Below are 17,497 nucleotides of genomic sequence, written 5' to 3'. Positions count from 1 at the left end.
AACCCTTCCCTGTGGTGCCTGGTCCCCGGACACCAGCCACTTACCAAAGTGAGAAGGACAGAGGGGTTCTGTGATGTCAGGACACTGGCGATCTAAAAGGTCAGAAAGAAAAATCCACTTTAGAGCAACCGTAAAGACTTCTGATGGGGATGATTCGCCACCGTGACTTCCGAAGCCCGCTCACATGTATGGAGCCGACTGTTAAGACAGTGATGTTGTCTCCATCCTGCAGATGAGGAGACTGAGGCTCACGGACGCCAAAGGACTTCTGAAGGCCACATGGCTATCAAGCGGCAGACAGGGACTCACACCTAAACCTGGCACACCTTCCCACATGCCCACCTCCCACCAAGGCGAGCACCTCTGTCCACCCGCCAGTCCCTCCTGAAAGACCTGTTCCTACTACCTCTTAGGCACTGACCCCAACAGCCTCCTATCCCAGGGCAGACACCTTCCTCCCTGCCCCCACTCATCTCCTAGACTGTGGGGAGGAAGCTTGTCCCAATCCCACCCTCTGTCCCCCGCCCCATCCCTCCTGCAGTTTGACCCACTCAGGCCTCGTGTGCCTGCTTGCTGGCTGCTTCCTATCCCAACCCCATGAATGAGCGTGCCATGCCACCTCATCTCTCCACACCTCTGCTCGGGGTCTTGCCCCTGCCTCATCAACGGGACTCAGAAGTGAGGCCCTCCGCCCTCCCTCCCCCGACAGGTTCGTTCACTCCCTCGTCTCGTCCCCTGCCCCATTCCCCTGGCCAAGTGCCCACCGCGCTGCATTAGCCGGGATATCTGTACCCAGGAGTGCCAAGCACCGTGGTGGGAGCACCCTCTGCCTCTCCGGGCCCCCGCTCCTCAGTCAGCCCTGCGTCTTGGTTCCCAAAGCCCTCCTGTCTGAGCTCCCCCACCCCACCTGACAGTCCTCTGCGCCCCGACACAGGGCGAGCGTGAGAAGGATCTGTTGTGTGTTGTTTTAACAGCTTTACTGAGCTCTCACTGACACACTCTACAATGCACATGTTTAAAGTGCACATTTTGATAAGTTTTGACATATGTATATACATGTTTTTTAATACTGAGAGGCTCCCCGAGAAAACCCAGAATATACTGAAACCCGTAAGAAGATAAAATACACCTACAATCCCGTCCCCAGAGACTTTTTATCTCTGCACGTGAGAACAGAGATCTGTAACGACATTTGGATCATGGGAAGTTACCCACTTCACTTATTTCCTGAGATGAACTGTTCTCCGACCGTGTGATTTTTACCAGTCACTACTGCCGGGGAGGGTAAACGCCCCACAGCCCCTGACTATGGCCCGTGCTGGTCACTCCAGGCGTCATCTCATTTAACCACCCATGAGGTTGAGGCTACACGTGTCCAGATTTCAGAAATGAGAAAGCTTATGGGTTCGATCGTTTGTCCAGGTTCACAGTTGAAAAAAGAGCAGAGGCCAGAGTTGAACATCTGGCTGCATGACAGCCTCGTAATGGAAATGGCACAGTTCATTCATTCATTCCTCCACTGGCTATTTAGATCGTTTCTCGTGATTAACTACTGTAAGTGATGCCCTGATGAACACTTTTACGTACAAGGTTATTTCCTTAACATAAATTCCTTTAAAAAATTATCTCCTTTAAAAAAAAATTATCTCCTTTAAAAAGAGAGAGAGAGAGCCAGAGACACTGCTAGGTGAAGAGCCACGTTTCTTTGAGGTTTTTGATGCTTGTGGCCAGACGACTCTCCAGACGTGTGCCAACCGCCGTGCCCTCATGGCACACGAGGCTCCACCTCCCTGGACCCTCTGCTCTGACTCGGGAACTGCTCTGAGGATGACTGAAGCCCGCCCCCCAACCCCCTCTGTGCTGCACACACTGACGGCTCAGCTGAATCCCTGCCACTCCTGCAGGCCCTCCCAGAGGGGGGGCAGGGCACTCATTAAAAGGAACAAGAGCCGTGCGTGGCAGGCCCCTGGGTGTGCTGTCCCCTCGATGAGGCAGGTCTACACTCATCAGCACAGAACGACTCCGTCAATTACGGTGGCGGGACCAGAGAGCAGGGAGGCACTCGGGGATTGTATGCCCTACTGTCCTTGGCAGAGGGAAGCCAGATAACAAACGTGTGGTCTGATGGGTTTTCTCTCGGCAGCGGCTCAGGACTCGCTGGTTAGGAATCGTGGAGAAAGCAGGCCTCTCCTTGCTGCCTAATGTACAGGCGGATCGAGACCCGACACAGAGCGGGCTGGGCAGCGTCTCTGATTGATCACGACGGCCTGAGTGGGCCCTGGTTACCTCTGCAGTTGCAAAACCTCCCCCAGCCTGGCAGCTCCATCCGCCCTTCCACAGAGAGACCCACCAGCACTACCTCCTCATTAGCACACCCTCATTCCATGCCTCAGAAATAAAGGAGACGGGATGCGCCTGTGTGTCACCAGCTCAACATGCAGCTCCAGCACACAGGACGGCACGGCTCTGTCAACATGGGGCCTCACTGCCACAGAGCGGTGGCCATTGGGGACCCCTCAGCTTTCACAAACCAGTGCTGTTAAATGCCCCTGACGTGCTGCATCCCAGAGCCTGCATCAATTTCCCGGGCAGCCGGGCCTCTCTGGCAGGTTGAGGCGGATGGCACACACGGAATTTGTCAGAGCCTGGTGCACAAGCCCCCTCCCTTGGGGACAATCAGAGGCTCCCCGTGGACCCCTCGTGCAGCCTCATGCCCAGGGCCCCAACCAGGCCTGCAGGTGGGTGATGGGCCCGAGAAAGGGGCAGGGCGGTCCTTTATCAGTGCTGTAAGAAAGCCTGCACTGCCCTAGGGAGCTGGGCTTCACCCTGCAAACACCCAAGCTTTTATAAAGGAACTATTCTGGGGTGCCTCGGTGGCACAGTTGGTTAAGCATCTGACTCTTGGTTTCAGCTCAGGTCACCATCTCAGGGTCATGAGACTGAGCCCCATATCAGTCAGGCTGCACCCTCAGTGTGGATTTTGCTTAAGATCCTCTCTCCACACGTGTGCTCTCTCTCTCTCTCTCTCTCTCTCCAAAGTGAATAAGTAAATCTTTAAAAATGAGCTGTTTTTCATGGCAGTCGGAAACAAGGGTACAACTTGGTAGCTGGTAATGTGGCTGAAAACCTGAACTTATTTCAAAAGTTTAACCACAAGAAAGATCACAAACAACATGGATTTGCAGCTGCTCTTGAACAACTGGAGTTTCCAGCAACTCTGGACCAGCAGTCCCACGTAGCAGCTGTCCCCTCAGACGTCCCGCCACACCCCACACACCTCCCCACGCCGAGGCGGAGAGGCCGGCGGCATCCATCAATGTGCTGCCACAATACTTCTTTTACACTCATCCTGCCTGCATCCGAGCCACTGACCCCGGCACCTCCCTGCATCTGCCCGGTGTGTAAAGGAGAGCAAATGCACAAAATGTGCCCTCCACCCTGCCAGCACCCACCCCCCCAACCCGCTTTATGAAGATCAGCCTTGGCACTGTACTTGAGTGTGATGCCTTGAAGCACGTCTCAAGGTTGTCCTGAGCACCCCTTTCTCGGGGGAACCACCATTTGCTCTACCTTATAAATAATTAAAATCTGGGTCATCTCTGGGGATGAGAGGAACTGGACAGCCATGTTCACTATATCAGACACCTGCATTTTATACACGACAGCAAGTGACCAGCCATGACCTGGGGTGCGCGGCTTCCTGCCTTCTTTCAGAAAAGAGAAGTGTGAGCTGCCTCCCATCTGTGATTTGTCACGGATGGCCAAGGCTGCCCGAAGTCCAGAAAAGTGGCCTGGGGAGCCTTTTCCCGATGTAAAGGGCTTCCTGTCACTGTCCCTGATGGAACAGGCCCCGGGCACCTCAAAGGCCTCCCAGCACAGGTATCTCAATGCAGCAGTTTATAGTGTCGGGCTCCATTTCGAACCACAGAAAACCAAAGACAACTTGGGAGTCTGTGTCAGCCCCTATGTCTGACAGGGCAACTGCAGAAGTGGAGGGCCTCTGGGGTCCCAAGGTCCTAGGGCTGCCCCCTACCTCTGCTGCTCCCCATCTGGGGGGCTGCCGGTGAGGCCGTTCACCTCGGCCTTGGCCTCATCTGCAGTGGGACGGGAGCTGTAGCCCACCATGGGACAGGGCACAAGGGATGAGGGGATCGTAGCAATGGTTCTGGAACCCACAGATGCCAACCCAGGGTGAGGCACCTGACCAGCTGTCAACGAGCCCTCGTCTCCAGTAAGGACCAGAGCAGTACAGTCATGACAAAACTGATTAATGATGACAGTAATGATGACGGAACACAGCAGACAGCCCGGACCCAAGATCCTGTCCTCTGAACTCCTCTGAACTCCTCTGAACACTTCATTTAAGTTTCTGCTTCGTAAACACAAGCTGAGAGTGTGCAGCTCACTGTGATTCTACGCTATCGCTACAGGCTTTCCTGGCCCGACACTCCAGACCTGCTTCTCCTCATCCGGAGGCCAGTTCTCCTCCTTCTCCCCAGAAATCACAGGATGAATGGAGTTGAGGTTCCTCTAGACATGAAAGCAACAATGTCAGGCTATGGCTGGGGAGGCTGCAGCACAGAGGCGCCCTGACTCGGTGGGCTGAGCCCCAGGCTGCCCCCTCCCCCTCCAAGTTTCTGGGAAGGCCCAGGTCCCAAGGGCAATAATGTTAAAATGCAGCTTAGGGAGGCAGGAGGGATACACTTGCCAAAAGAGAGGGTCAGGAAACAGAATCAGAACTAAGGATGGGGCAGGCCCCTCACTCACTGATACTCAAGAGATACAAGGTAAGCGACAGATGACCTCATCGGGGCACGCAAATAAATGTTCCGGCTGAGATCCTATCCCCAGACAGAGCACTATGACAGGTCACGTGAGTATTAACAGACTCTTTAGATGCTATGAGTCACCCCCCAGAAACTTGGTATCAAAATCCCAGGACAAAAAAGAAAGATCCATCCAAAGCCCCCTCCCTCCACAACCCAGCCTGGAAGGTGCTCCAGACCCAGGCGCCCACGGCCTTGTGGATGCAAGCCGCTCTCCTCCACTGAGGCCCTCCTGACGAGGCGCCGCCCTGCCACAGTCACCTTCTGCAGCAGACCGCGTCCCGGCTGCCAAGCTCAGCCCTGGGCCTCAACCAGCTCTGATGCCCACACTCCCCTGGAGCCAGGCAGGCAGAATGGGGCAGTAACGTCGGGGGGAAAGAACTGGGCCTTGGAGACAAATACAAAGCAGCGAAAGGCAAGACACAGAGCACCCAGCACATCTGCTGCAGCTCCCAAGAGCCAGGGTGGGAGGGGCGCCAGTGTGGCCCAGCGTCAGCAGGGATGCAGTGGGCTGGCACAGGCCTTGGGGCACGGATAGGATACAGACAGAGGCATGGGTGCAGCACTCTAGGGCAGCAGAACTGGCGCAGGGCTGGGCCTGTGTATGGGACAGTACCAACGCTGGCCTGCCCTGGGGCTGGGCATCCCCGAGCAGCTGAGGCTGAGCAGCTGCTCTGTCCCAGGGCTGAGACTCTTGGCTTCCCCACTGTGCCGTGGGCCTGGCCAGGATCCCCTCGAACCTGCCTCCTACCCAGTGCTGTCATTCCTTAACACAGCCTGTGTCCTACCCAGGGGAAGGGGTAGCTGCTTGGTCTCCAGCTCCTCAGCTGCTTCCACACCGATCCCCAGCGCTTAAGTAGTACGTCCATGTGCGCTCTCGGGCCCCATCCAGCTGGTTCTGCCAGGCTGAGGGTGGACTTCGAGCAGCAGGCACTGACCTCTTGGTGTCAATGTTCTACACAGCCCTGGCCTGCACGCAGCGTGGCTGCTGTAACAGCGCCCGGGGATGGAGCAGAGAGGCCTCCCTGTGTGCCTGGCAGTGGCTGCAGTACTGGTCCAAGCAGAGCGTGGGACTGCACGGCTGTGCTCTCACCTCTGCCCTAACCCTGTCCCATCAGCAGTGGAAGTCAGAGGCAGCCCCTGTGACTGCCTGGATTCGAATGCCAAGCCCCAGAAGGAGAGCCATTCACCTACCCAGGACACATGGCACTGCTGGGCAACCAGGCTGGCAAGTAGATTAAAGCCAGGGGACCTGCAACTGTACCCCACCGCACAGGCCTCTCCAAGTCTGGGGCTCTTCTGGCAGCGGCATCTGTGGCCAGCAGTGGCTGTGGGGACGACCTCCCAACCTGTGAAGGCCCGGGCTGAGCCTGGGGGGCATGTAGATGAGATCTCCCGGAGACGTCCTCCCTCCAGGAAGCTCAGCAGCCACAACCCACGTACCAGAGGCCTCCAGCCACTGAGACGGGGGGCGCAGCCAGGCTATGGCAGTGAGAGGAAGGGGGTGCGAGCACAGAGGCGTGATGGAAGCCCTCAACTGCTCAGAGAGGAGTCGGCCGCTACTGACCTCGTCTGTATACTGGACGTCATCCACGGCATACTTCTCCTTGAAGTACTCCTTGGAGTGGATCCTTAAAGGGAAGCACAAGGAACGCCAGGGTCAGGGTTTGGCCACACTTGGCACAGGCTGCCTTCCCGCCCCCGAGCCCAGACCATAAAGCCCCAGGCCCATCCCTGCCCCGGCACAGAGCAGGTGCACGCAGCACAGACTCGGGCAGCAAAGCGTGCCGGGCCACAGAGCGAACGCTGAGCCGCACCTGCCTCCCCTGACCTCCCCCTGCTGACCTCTGCTCGCCCTTGGAGCCCGGTGACCCTGGCCACCCGCAGCAAGCATCTGCAGACCAAACCCCCCTCCACCACCCGTGAGAGCCCACCAGGCAGCCAGCCAGTGTACCCTCTGGGGCATGAAATAAGCTGCCTCCCGGGAGCTCCCCCATGGAGCCTCTTTAGAGGAAAGTTTTAAAATTAACATTTTGAAGAAGTCAATATCACTATTACTCACCATGATGAGAAACATTCAAGCTTACTCATCATCCCTGAAAAATCAGCCAGGAGAAGACAGAGACAAAGAGAGGAGGAGGCTGGGCCACCTCCTGAAGGGCTCCCGGTCATGGGTGCAGTCCAGCAAGCACCACCCCAGTCCCAGCCTCCTGGTCAGTGAAGGGGCTGATGTCACTGCTGGTGTCACCGCTGGTGACCTCACATGAGGTGGAGCACTAGCCACAGTGGGGGAAGATGTCACAAGCCAAGTCTAATGACGCACACACGCCATCCTGCGCCATCCCACGCCTGGGCACCACATCAGCACGGGGTGGGGGGGACATACCCCAGCCTGCCTGTGATCGCACGGTATTCTAGTCACCAAGTGTTAGATCTGAAAGAGGCCTCAGGAGAAAACAGCAGATGGTTTTCAGACTGTGCTTCCTGGACTCTCAAGGGCGAGCAGATGACGGCGGGGGGGCGGGGGATGTGTGACGGTGCCAAGGACAGTGTGCCTGGGGAGGCCCACCAGGGACAGGGGAGGGAGCACACTTCCAGATGCGGAGATGGCCACCTCAAGGAGCCAACTTCATGTCTCTGAGATACCAGTGACCAGCGTCACCCTGGGAACCAGAACCACCCACCCCCACCCCCGAGGCCTGCACCACTTCCCTCTCCACTCAAGCATGCACCAAAGAGATCGTGGCTGGGCAGCAGGGAGTGTGGACCGGGGGGCAGATGGGTGGGCCTTGGGGATCAGCAGGGAGCTCACAGCCACACGCAGTGAGCACCCCTCTCTCTTCTCTGAAGTGGGCACTGGGCGTCCAGCCCTGGCCATTAGGAAGTTGCACGATACAGTCACATCAGCTTCCACACCTGAGACAGGACTCCAAAGTTAAATGGCCAAAGTCTGGCACCACCATCAGCAGCACCTGAAGCAGCGCAGAGCAGACCGGATGATAAGCCCTCTCCTGGACACGGCAGGCCCAGCTCTCTGTCGACCGCGGGACAGCTCGCTGACCCTTTGCTACCAAGTGGTGACACTCTCAGCCACGTACTAAAGTGCAGGCCAGAGGGGTGAGGGGGGGCCACCGGCATCCTCACCACATCCATCCTCGACTGCTCCGGCCGCAGTCCCAGCTCCAAGACAGATGCCCCGCACCCTCGGCAGGTCCCCTGCCCACCTCTGGTCCTGGTCACTTCATCTCTCGCAGCTGGGACAGGCATCCAAAGCAAACTCCCAGAAGATTTGGGAAGTGCCAAGGACCTGCTTCGAGGGACGCTCCCTACAGGGGGCTGTCTCAGCCATTACCCCGGGCCACTTGTGCCTGCCTGCCTGGGGGCCTTCCCTCTGTAGGCCTAGACCTGACGCATGCGAACGTCCCTGTGTATCAGCCTGAGGTTTAGGTCTTCACAATGTGGAACCAGAGGAGAGGGAAGAGGGGTAGAGGCGGGGCGAACACCAAGGTCGCTGTGGCCCGTGGGTGGCCCCGGGGCTGTGTGCTCACCTGTCCACCCCTGGTCTACCAGCCACAAGCCAGCCACTTGCCACAGGGGCCCAGGGGCAGCCAGGGCCGGCCAGCCCCCCGGAAGCCTACTGCCGCCACCCTGATTGTCTGAAAGTGAGGGCAGGTGCCTCCCAGAGAGGCTGCCTGGGTCACCCACTGGGTCTCAAGTGCCAAGACCAGGAGCCACCAGAGGCCTGGTTCTCCACAGGAACGACCACTCTGACAGACACAGTCTGAAAAGCCGCTGGTGTCTTTTCTGGCACTCTGCATGCATTCTTTCCTAAAGGGCAGACATAATTAAGTGTGAATACTACTTATTTTCTATGTTTTGGGGCTAATTATAGCAAAAATAATTTAAATGTCACCCCAAGGGATAAGTGGGCCAGGCTGCCGGCCACCGGAGGCTCGGCTGCCGTGACTTGGCGGGGTTGACCGGAGAAGGAGCAGCACGTCCACGAGAGTCCACAGACGGGCAGGACAGGTCGCGGGGCTACAGACCCCCCCACCGTGGGCTGGCGGCAGGCAGGTGGAGGGCCTGCATCCTGCCCTGTCTGGAGTCCGGGGCCGGCGGGGCCGCTCAGGCCAGATCCCACCACAGGGCCAGGAAAAGGGGGGTCAGAGGGGAAGCCAACGCCACCCTAGAAACTCTCGCTTCAAAGGGAAGGGACAGCTCTGGCAGGAGGGAGGAGAGCGCGCCCCACCCAGAGGGCTAGTGCCTTTGCCCCCGGCAGCCGCCCGGCTCGAGCTAGAGGCGGCCCTTCCAGAACCCGGGGTCAGGGTGGACACGGGGAGCAGCAGCTCTCCGTGCGCGGCCTCCCGAGGTGCGCAGACATTAAAGGAAACCCCGCGGTGCAGACCATGGGGCCCTCCAGAACACGAGATCGCCAGGCACAGGTGCCGCCGCAAACGGGTAACGGGGCGAGCTCTACCTCCGGCGTCCCCGGCCACGGCTCGACGCCGGCGCGCCCTCCCCGCCGGAGCTCAGGCCTTCCAGTGGCTTCTCCGAGAAAAGGACACCCCTCCGGAGCACCGCGGGGGCCTGACCCCCGGGATCACGGGGCTGCGCGGGGGAGCGCTGTGCCCGGGGCTGCGCGGAGCCGGGAGAGGCCCGGACGGTGGCACGTGGCCAGGCCCTCCTGGGGACGGGGACCGCGCCACGCCCTGGCCGCAAGGGTGGCCTTGGTCCACATGTGGGTACGGGTGGGCGAGGGCGGCCGTGAGAGCCCACTCCACGTTACACACACACACACACACACACCACACATACCCCAGGCTGCATGCACGCCCCACCCCCAACACACACACGCACCACCCCACATATGCACACACAGCCCACCTACTGCACACACCCAAACCATATACGCCATATATATGCCACACTGCACGGCACACCCCTGCCACCACACACACGCCACAGCACACACATCAGCTCAGGGCCTCGGGGCCTCAGCCCTGGAGACACTCACTTCACTCACGGCACTCCTGGGCAGCGCCCTCAGGAGGGCAGGGACCCTCCTCCCGGCAAACCCCACGTCCGGCATCCTGTCTCACACTCCGAGCCCACGGTCTCAGCCAGGGACAGGAGCAGAACACAGTCAAGCTGCAAAGGCTCTAGGAGGTCCCCCAACTCGGCCCCGAGTCACTCATGCTCTGTGGGCACTGCAGCTTCCCCGTATGGGTCACAGAGACAATTTCCCACCTGCTCAGAGGACCCCAGACAAAATGATGGGAAACACCCTCATATCCAAAGGCACCAGGCTCTTGTAAGCAAAGCTTCCAAATGAAAACAAATTACAAGCTACCCCATTCCGGGTCCCGGAAAAAGGCCTGGGGAGAGGAACAGGCCGGGAGCAGGCCGCCCACAGGCCCCTCGGTGCCTGCTGCCCTGACAACGGGACCCTGCCCTATACGCAGGAAGTGGCGGATCTGCAGATGGGAGTGCTGCTTCCCTGGACGACTCTGGACTGCGGTATCCGCCAGATGGATTTTCAAAAGCCATCAGATAGAGACTCAAAAGGAAGCCGAGGAGCTGAAGGTCAAATGTTCAGTCTGGTGGGTTTTGATTGCAAAGGCCAGGTAATCCCGACAGCCTCGCTCCCAAGCCCTATTGATGATGAGAGTGTCTGGAAACAGCCGCACGCCATCAGAGCTGGCCCCTCCCCAGCTCCAGCGCCACACAACCAAGCCCTTCGCCACTGCCCTGCTGTGACCGAGCCTCCTCTCCCAAAGGCTGGGGACGTGGCGCCCAGGAGGGGGATGCGCCAAGAGCAGAGGAAGGGCAAGGCCTGCTAGGGTGGCCACGGTGGGGAGCCAGGGCTGCAGGAGACCAGGGTCTGGCTCTCCACTGTGGAGCCAGGAGACCCCTGGGACCCACCTCCTCATTCCGCCTGTCGGACATGGAGCCTTTCCAACAGGGAGACCCACACCGCAGACCCATTTCTACGTTCGAAGGTCACACAAGCCTCTATGTCTGTACCAGACAATCAGCTGGCTCAGCAAAGCAGGGAAAGATGAAAGGAAAACTTTTTTTTTAAGGACTTATTTATCTATTTTAGAAAGAGAGAATGTGCATGCACGAGCAGGGTGGAGGGGGAGCGGGAGGAAGAGCCTCTCCAGCAGACTCCCGGCTGAGCGCAGAGCCAACTGCAGGACTGGATCTCACCACCCTGAGATCCTGACCTGGGCTGAAGCCAGGAGTCAGACACTCAACCGAATGAGCCACCCAGGTGCCCCTCGAGGAGAACTTCTAACAGCAGCCGTGCAACCAGCAGCCAAAGCGCAGGCGCTATTCCCGTATTACTGAGGATTACGTGCTGAGTAGCCAACTGCTGACAGCTGCTCCCTGACCAATCAGGTCCTGGGCTTTAAACCCTCCAGTCAAGTGCCATTTGGCTCCCCAGATGGTGGCTGTGGGGAAACATGGTGAGATCTGCTCAGACTTTCACAGTGGACGGTGGAGTCCCCAGAGCAGGGACAGGCCTCTCCTCCCACAGCCCTGGAGGATGTCCACCCTCCAGGACAGGCACTCCCTGACTTGACACAAGAGTCAGCTCGACATACAAAGCAGCAGACAGAAGTGGAGATACACTCGGTGCCTCCCCCCCCCATCTGCAGACAGAAGTCCAGGGAGGCCCTACAGAGACCCTCCCCCAGCCCCCCGTCCACGCCCACATGCCACAGCGGAGCACCTCCAACCGCAGGACTGGTGCTCCCAGAGCCAGCAGGCCGGGCCACAGGGAGGCTCAGAGGACAGCCCGCTCAAAACCACAGGCGCTGCCCGGGCACCGGGGCCCCAGCTATCTGTGGGATGTGCCACTAGCAGGAAGGGCTGAGGCGACAGTTCTGTGATCACCTCACAGGCAGGGAGGGTTCTAGGAGAATCCTGTTACCGAGACCAGACCTACACTCTCACCAGGAAACTCCTCACCATAGCTGTACCAGTTACCAGGGCTTCGCAGTGAACCATACTGACATTCTGCACGTTCACGGACTCTGAAGGCCAGGCACGGGACAGAGCCCAGGAGCGACAGCTTATCTCTGCTCCACGAGGTCTGGGACCTGAGGAGGAAGACTTGAGGGCTGGGGCTTGGGGTCACCCACTCTGGTGGGTGGTCTGGCTGTCAGCCGGTGTCCCATGAGCAAGAACCAGGTGCAAACTAGTCCAGCCACATGATGACCCTGCTGCATTCAGGCAGCAAGGCAGCCACCAGGTCCTGACCGGGGTCAGGCTGGGGGGGTGGGGGGTGGGAAGACTCCACCTCTCCATGGGGATTGGCCACAAATATTGCTGGGGCCATTTCTGGACATCACGACCTGTCTGTCCCTGGTGGCATCTTTACCACCTCATTTCAGGGTCACAAAGGCAACCATCGCCACAGTGACAAGCACTATGATGACAGCCCCGGCGATGCTTCACGAGCAGCCCTGTCACTGTCCCACAGATAAGGAATCAGAGGCCCCAGTAGTGACAAGACCCGCTCTGTGAAGAGGCCATGCCCCGCCACCGGGAAGCTTCCAGCAAGATTGACCTACGGGACCTGCACAGGACACACCATCACCCGGAACCTGATCCTCCTTAAAGCAGGGCAGTCGTCAGGATTCAACCAGGAATATGATAAAGGCTGACTATCCAGGCTACGGCAGGACGGGGAGGCAAGAACCCACCTTCCAAGAGCACCCGCGTCTTCAGGCCTGGACCTGCTGATCTAGCGGGAGGAGGGGTCCCGGAAGAAAGGACTGAGGAGGGCCTGCCCTGGGCCAGACCTGAGGCCAGTTTCTCTACAGGTAAAAAGCACTGTGGCAAAGCAGGCAGGGAGGTCCAGAGGACAGACGGACATCTCGGTGGGCTGGCCTCCCCTTCTGCACCTCCCTTCTTTGATTCCCCAGCCAGGGCTGGGTGGTGTGGAGCCTCTGGGGGCTCTCGCTGGGCCTGGCTCACCTTCTCAGTGCGCTCCCCCCTCCTGGGGAAGAAGGCAGCACCACCGTCCAGCGTCCACCTAATGCAAGCATGGAGGCCAGTGGGGTCCTGCGCACTACAGCAGGGCCATCTGTCCCAGGGCCCCCGAGAGGGCCAGAGCCTAAGTGCCCAGCCATGCGCTCCAAGGGCCCCCTGGATCAGACATGCTCACTTCCCACCCTCCTTCCCCAGAGCCAAGAAGGAAAGCATGCCACCAGGGACACACAGCCCACTTCTCTGCTGTCAGTCCTGCTTAAAGATGACTTCACGGCAAAACCGAAGGCCCCAGAGGGCCTCAAAGTGGAACTGTTCCCAACTTGTGGGCCCGAAGCCCTTGCCCCAAGATGACAGAAGAGGTACCTGTCGGGCCAACAAGGTGGCTGTGGAGTTGCACCAAAGGGCCAGTGGGGAGGGGGGTGAACGAAGCAGAGGAAGCTGGGGGGGCCCAATCCCGGCCCTCTGCACGCAGCAGCTCCCCGTAGCAGCCACAGGCCTGCCAGCCCACCTGGTAACGAGCGTTGCGTTCAGGGACACCAGGCAGCAAGGGCCGCAGGTTAGACATTAGCCCAGAATTATCACTCTCTGGGCAGAAATGACGTGCTGACGTGGTGATGGGCATTTAGCGGGATCCCCTGCGGGGCTCAAGCACCCATGCGTAAGTACAGCTTCCACCTCTCAGCACCTCTGAGCCAGCAGGATGGCTCCCAAAGGGGCAGACACGGCCAAGGGCCCTGGAGCCAGTAGGTGCCATGGACGGTGCGGAGGAGGCCTCCGAGCACAGCCCAGGCCCCCGTCCCACACTCCTCACTCAGCACCAGCCTGGCGCACAGAGCCACGGCCCGTCTCACAGGTGCCCACTGAGGCAGGGCCTCCATCTGAGCCAGAGACAGGCACACAGCAGGCATCCAGGACCGGCCTGTTAGGGATGGGGCGGGGAGAAGGGTCCCAGGCTGCCCTCTCTGACCTGAGCCAACTCCCATGGCACCCAAGGTGGGGGCCACCTCCTGCTGACGCCACGCAGGAGTGACGGTCCACTGGGGCCAAAGCCTCCGGCATTTTAGCAAAGCTGGGAATCCAGAATTTCCAGATGAATATGTAGTACCTCCACACAAACACGACTACAGTCTGCGGCTGTGGCTCTCACGCCCCTTCCCCACCAAGGATACCAGGCTCTGGCCCTGAGCAGGCTGTCAATGGGCCCAGCCGCCGACACCTCTCCCGCCCCCCACTACTCCTTCCCTCCTTGCACCCGACCCCACGGTGGTCAGCAGGCAGTCACACGGCCCGGGCTGCTCCTTACTTTCCCATCCAGGTGGCGTAGCTGGCAGGAAGCCTGGGCACAAACAGGGTCGACGTCCCGGTGCCGACATCGATGGTGCCGTAGCAGCCTGGATCGGTGACGCCGAACGCCCAGTGAAAGAAAGACTCCTGTGGTGGGAACAAGGACCTTGGTTACCCGGTCAGCAGTACCAAAACATGCGGTGTGAGGAGAGAGGCTGGGTGTCAGACCGAGCACCCCAGAGAGTCAGCCCCAGGCCCCCCAGCTCTGGGAGACCGCCCCCCAAGCCTCACATAGTTCCCCACCTACTCACTCTGCGCCCCCCACCCCTGCGAGTGGTGGGCTGCCCATCACCCCCTCCTGGGATTGGGCATGGGGCAGCCTGGCTGGCTCCTCCCGCTCTGCTCTGAGCCTTCTCTGAGGATGCGCAGTGCATGCATGTGCCCGAGCTCTACCCACAGCCCCCCTCTCTGGCCACACCCCGGGGCACACTAGGACACGGGTGCCCACGCGCACCGTGGGCCCGGCACAGCCCTACCCGCGCCTTTCTGCTGCCCGCAAGCCCAAAGGTGGGCAAGATGCCACCCTGACTTAGACACCCAGGCCAGACACCTGCACGGAAATGGGTTCCTCCACGTGGGACTTCTTACTTCCTTCTCCCACCCCCGGGGCAGGTGATGACTTCAGTGTTTAGCAATAAACACTGCGCTCAGATAATGTTCTAAAGGTATGAGGTGGAGGAGGATCTCTTCTCTTCTAAAATTAACCTTGCATAACGGCAGTAAGGGAGCCAAAGGCTGGATTTAGGAGATCGGTTTTTAAACCCCAGAATACGTAAACCTCAGGAAGCCTCAAGACTAGTCAGAAAAAACTTATGGAGACTCCACGTCTCTAGCAGCCAGGACTACAGGCTGGCAGCCGCAAGAACGTGGCACAAGGCAACTTTCCAGCGGGAGCCACTTTCAGCAAAAACACTGCCGTTGCTCTGAGCAGCTGACAGCCCGGCTGTGTCCTGCGGGGTGGATGCAGGCCAGTGGGGAGGCCACATCGTGCCGCCCTTCCACACTCACGGCCCCTTCATATTTCCCTGCCTCTTCCTGGCCTGGATGTCGGACGGCCATGTCCCCAAAGCTCTGCCTGCCCCCAGGGAGGTTCTGGGGTTCCCGGGGTGTCAGGCCCCAGCTCCAGGTATGGCAGGGAGGAGAAGAGAGCCCTATCCCTAGAGTCCAGAGATGGGATTCTAATTAGCCCCATCTCCCCCGCAGGCAAGTCATTGCCTCTGTGAGGCTCGGTTTCATCATCTGTAAAGTGGGTGCAATGCTGGGATCAGTGAGAGTGGGGCCAGCTCAGGGCCTCTCCAGCTCTCTGGGTGAGACCCTCTGTTGAGTGTCTTTGCTCCTGTTCCTGGAAACTGAGTGATGTCAGTCATTCTCAGCCAAGGCCACCATATCTGGGCTGGCTTCCTACAGCGAGGCCACCCTCCGCCACACGGGGTTCCAGAACCTCAAGGCGTCCCTAATCTACTTCCTAGGCCAGGACACCACAACCCAGCGAGGGTCGCAGAATCAGCAATGGGCAAGCCACTCCTCCTACGCAGCACCCTGTCCCCGTGCCCCTTCCAGGCCCTCTGCAGCCTGCGTCTTCCCTGCTGTAGATGGAATCTGGCCCCAGAAGTCCCTCCCCATCTGCACCTGTGCCCAGCCCACCCTCTTCCCACTCCCTCCTGTGGACACCACCCTCCCCCTTCCAGCCTAGAACACCTACCCCCAACTGCACTTGTCAGAATTCGCCCTGGCCTTCAGGGCCCACATCAAATACTGCCTCTTCCAGGAAGGCTTCTTGCCTGCTTGCCCCCCAGGAATGTCATTCTTCTGTATGCTGAACTAAGAGCTGAGACCGGCTGACACCAGCTCTGCCCCCACCCCCAGCTAGGAGGGCTCTAGCCCTCCAGAGTCTGGGCTCCCTGGGTGCACAGGTCTTGGCCTGCCCTCAGAGAGCCTCTTCGGGGTCCCCTTGGGGGTAAAGCTACCCAAGGCCCACCAGGCCCGATGCTGGAGGGGGGCCGACAGCCCACAGGAGGCCTGGGGCACATGGGACGGTGCACAAAGCCTCCGGGGTAGGCTCACCTGGCGGAAGAGGACCCCGGTGTCGGTGCAGTAGCGCTGCGTGTCCTCCCCGCCCTGCAGCAGCACCACAGAGCCGGCCTGCACAGCCGGGTTCTTCCGCAGCCGCTCACACAGCCGCTGCCTGTTCAGGCCAAAGAGCGCCAGGGGCACCTTCAGGGTTTCGTTCCCCAGCCAAAATGAAGGTCTGCAAAGACATGAGCACACGTGGCCACGCAGGCTTCTGTTAGCGCCCCTGAGGACATCCACCTCCCATGGTCCGAGGCGACCCCCGTCCAGCAGCACGGGGCAAGCTGGCCCAAACTCAACCTGCTTGACCCAGAACAGTCCCTCACTAGGCTGCCGAGGACCACGGGGCCTCCTCGACCACACTCCCCACCGCTGCCCCTGAGCACTGGACCGGAGCAGGGATGAGGGAAAGCTGTGTGTGTTTAACACCCCCCCCCACCACCGCCGGGAGAGCAGGCCTGCACAAGTTTGCAGACGGACCCATCCCTGCCCTCAAGGAGCTTACCGATCAAGCGAGAAGGATCTGTGATCGGGCCCAGACAACCCTGGATCCCTGCCCCCGTGCCTGCATGATGCCGTCTTCTCCGCAAGCCACAGACCCAGCAGCCCGGGGCCGGGACACCGACCCGAGCCCAACACACATACACAGGACACCCAGTACCGGGCCCAAAGTGAGTCTGTGTCGAGGGGACCATGGTGAGATGGACTGGGCAGTGGCAGCCCCAGGGGTGCTGTCCTGGAGGACAGGCGTCACCCCACCCACTCCCCGAAGCCCACCTGCCTCTGGACCTGCATCCCATGCCTAGTCCCACATTGCTCCGGCATCCAACCTCCCTCCCAGGATCACTCTTTGTATCCAACATACAGGAACCTCACCCTCATGATAAATAAAACACCTCCTTTGACTGGCCCATGGCTCCAGCATGATTTTTCTCTTCCTTTTGCAGGAAATATCCTCTGCAGAGTTGCTCAAGAACTGCGCCCCCCCCCCCACCCTCTCTGGTGTCCCAGCTGCCCGAGCTCCCCTCAATCCCGGCCTCGGGCCTCGGCCCACCCCTCCCCACACTGCAGCCCCTGCCAGGCCACAGTGCTACCGCCCTCCCAATCCACACAGGGCTTCTCAGTCCTCACCCAGCCTCTGGGCACCCAGGACCCTGGGGGCCACTCTTCCACAGCCCCGACCATGCTCAGGCTCCCTCCCTATCTCCACCTCCAGCTGAGGGACCTGTATCTCCTGCCTGGACCTGGACACAACC

General features: G+C 59.7%; 1 protein-coding gene across 1 annotated transcript in view; it reads right to left on the bottom strand.

Annotated features, from left to right (window-relative positions):
• Positions 1-17,497, bottom strand: part of PEPD (peptidase D) — a 110,854-nt gene that overhangs the window by 86,047 nt on the left and 7,310 nt on the right. The window contains exons 2-5 of the mRNA XM_041746015.1: positions 16,236-16,419; positions 14,131-14,258; positions 6,394-6,457; positions 45-92 (exon numbers count right to left, since the gene is read on the bottom strand). Of these exons, the coding sequence (XP_041601949.1) occupies positions 45-92; positions 6,394-6,457; positions 14,131-14,258; positions 16,236-16,419 (424 nt within the window). The remainder of the gene's footprint in view (positions 1-44; positions 93-6,393; positions 6,458-14,130; positions 14,259-16,235; positions 16,420-17,497) is intronic.

This window comes from Vulpes lagopus, chromosome 2 (assembly GCF_018345385.1).
Source record: "Vulpes lagopus strain Blue_001 chromosome 2, ASM1834538v1, whole genome shotgun sequence".
Lineage (NCBI taxonomy): Eukaryota > Metazoa > Chordata > Mammalia > Carnivora > Canidae > Vulpes > Vulpes lagopus.
The sequence above is the reverse complement of the archived record's forward strand: the minus strand, read 5'-3'. Positions and strand labels throughout refer to the sequence as shown.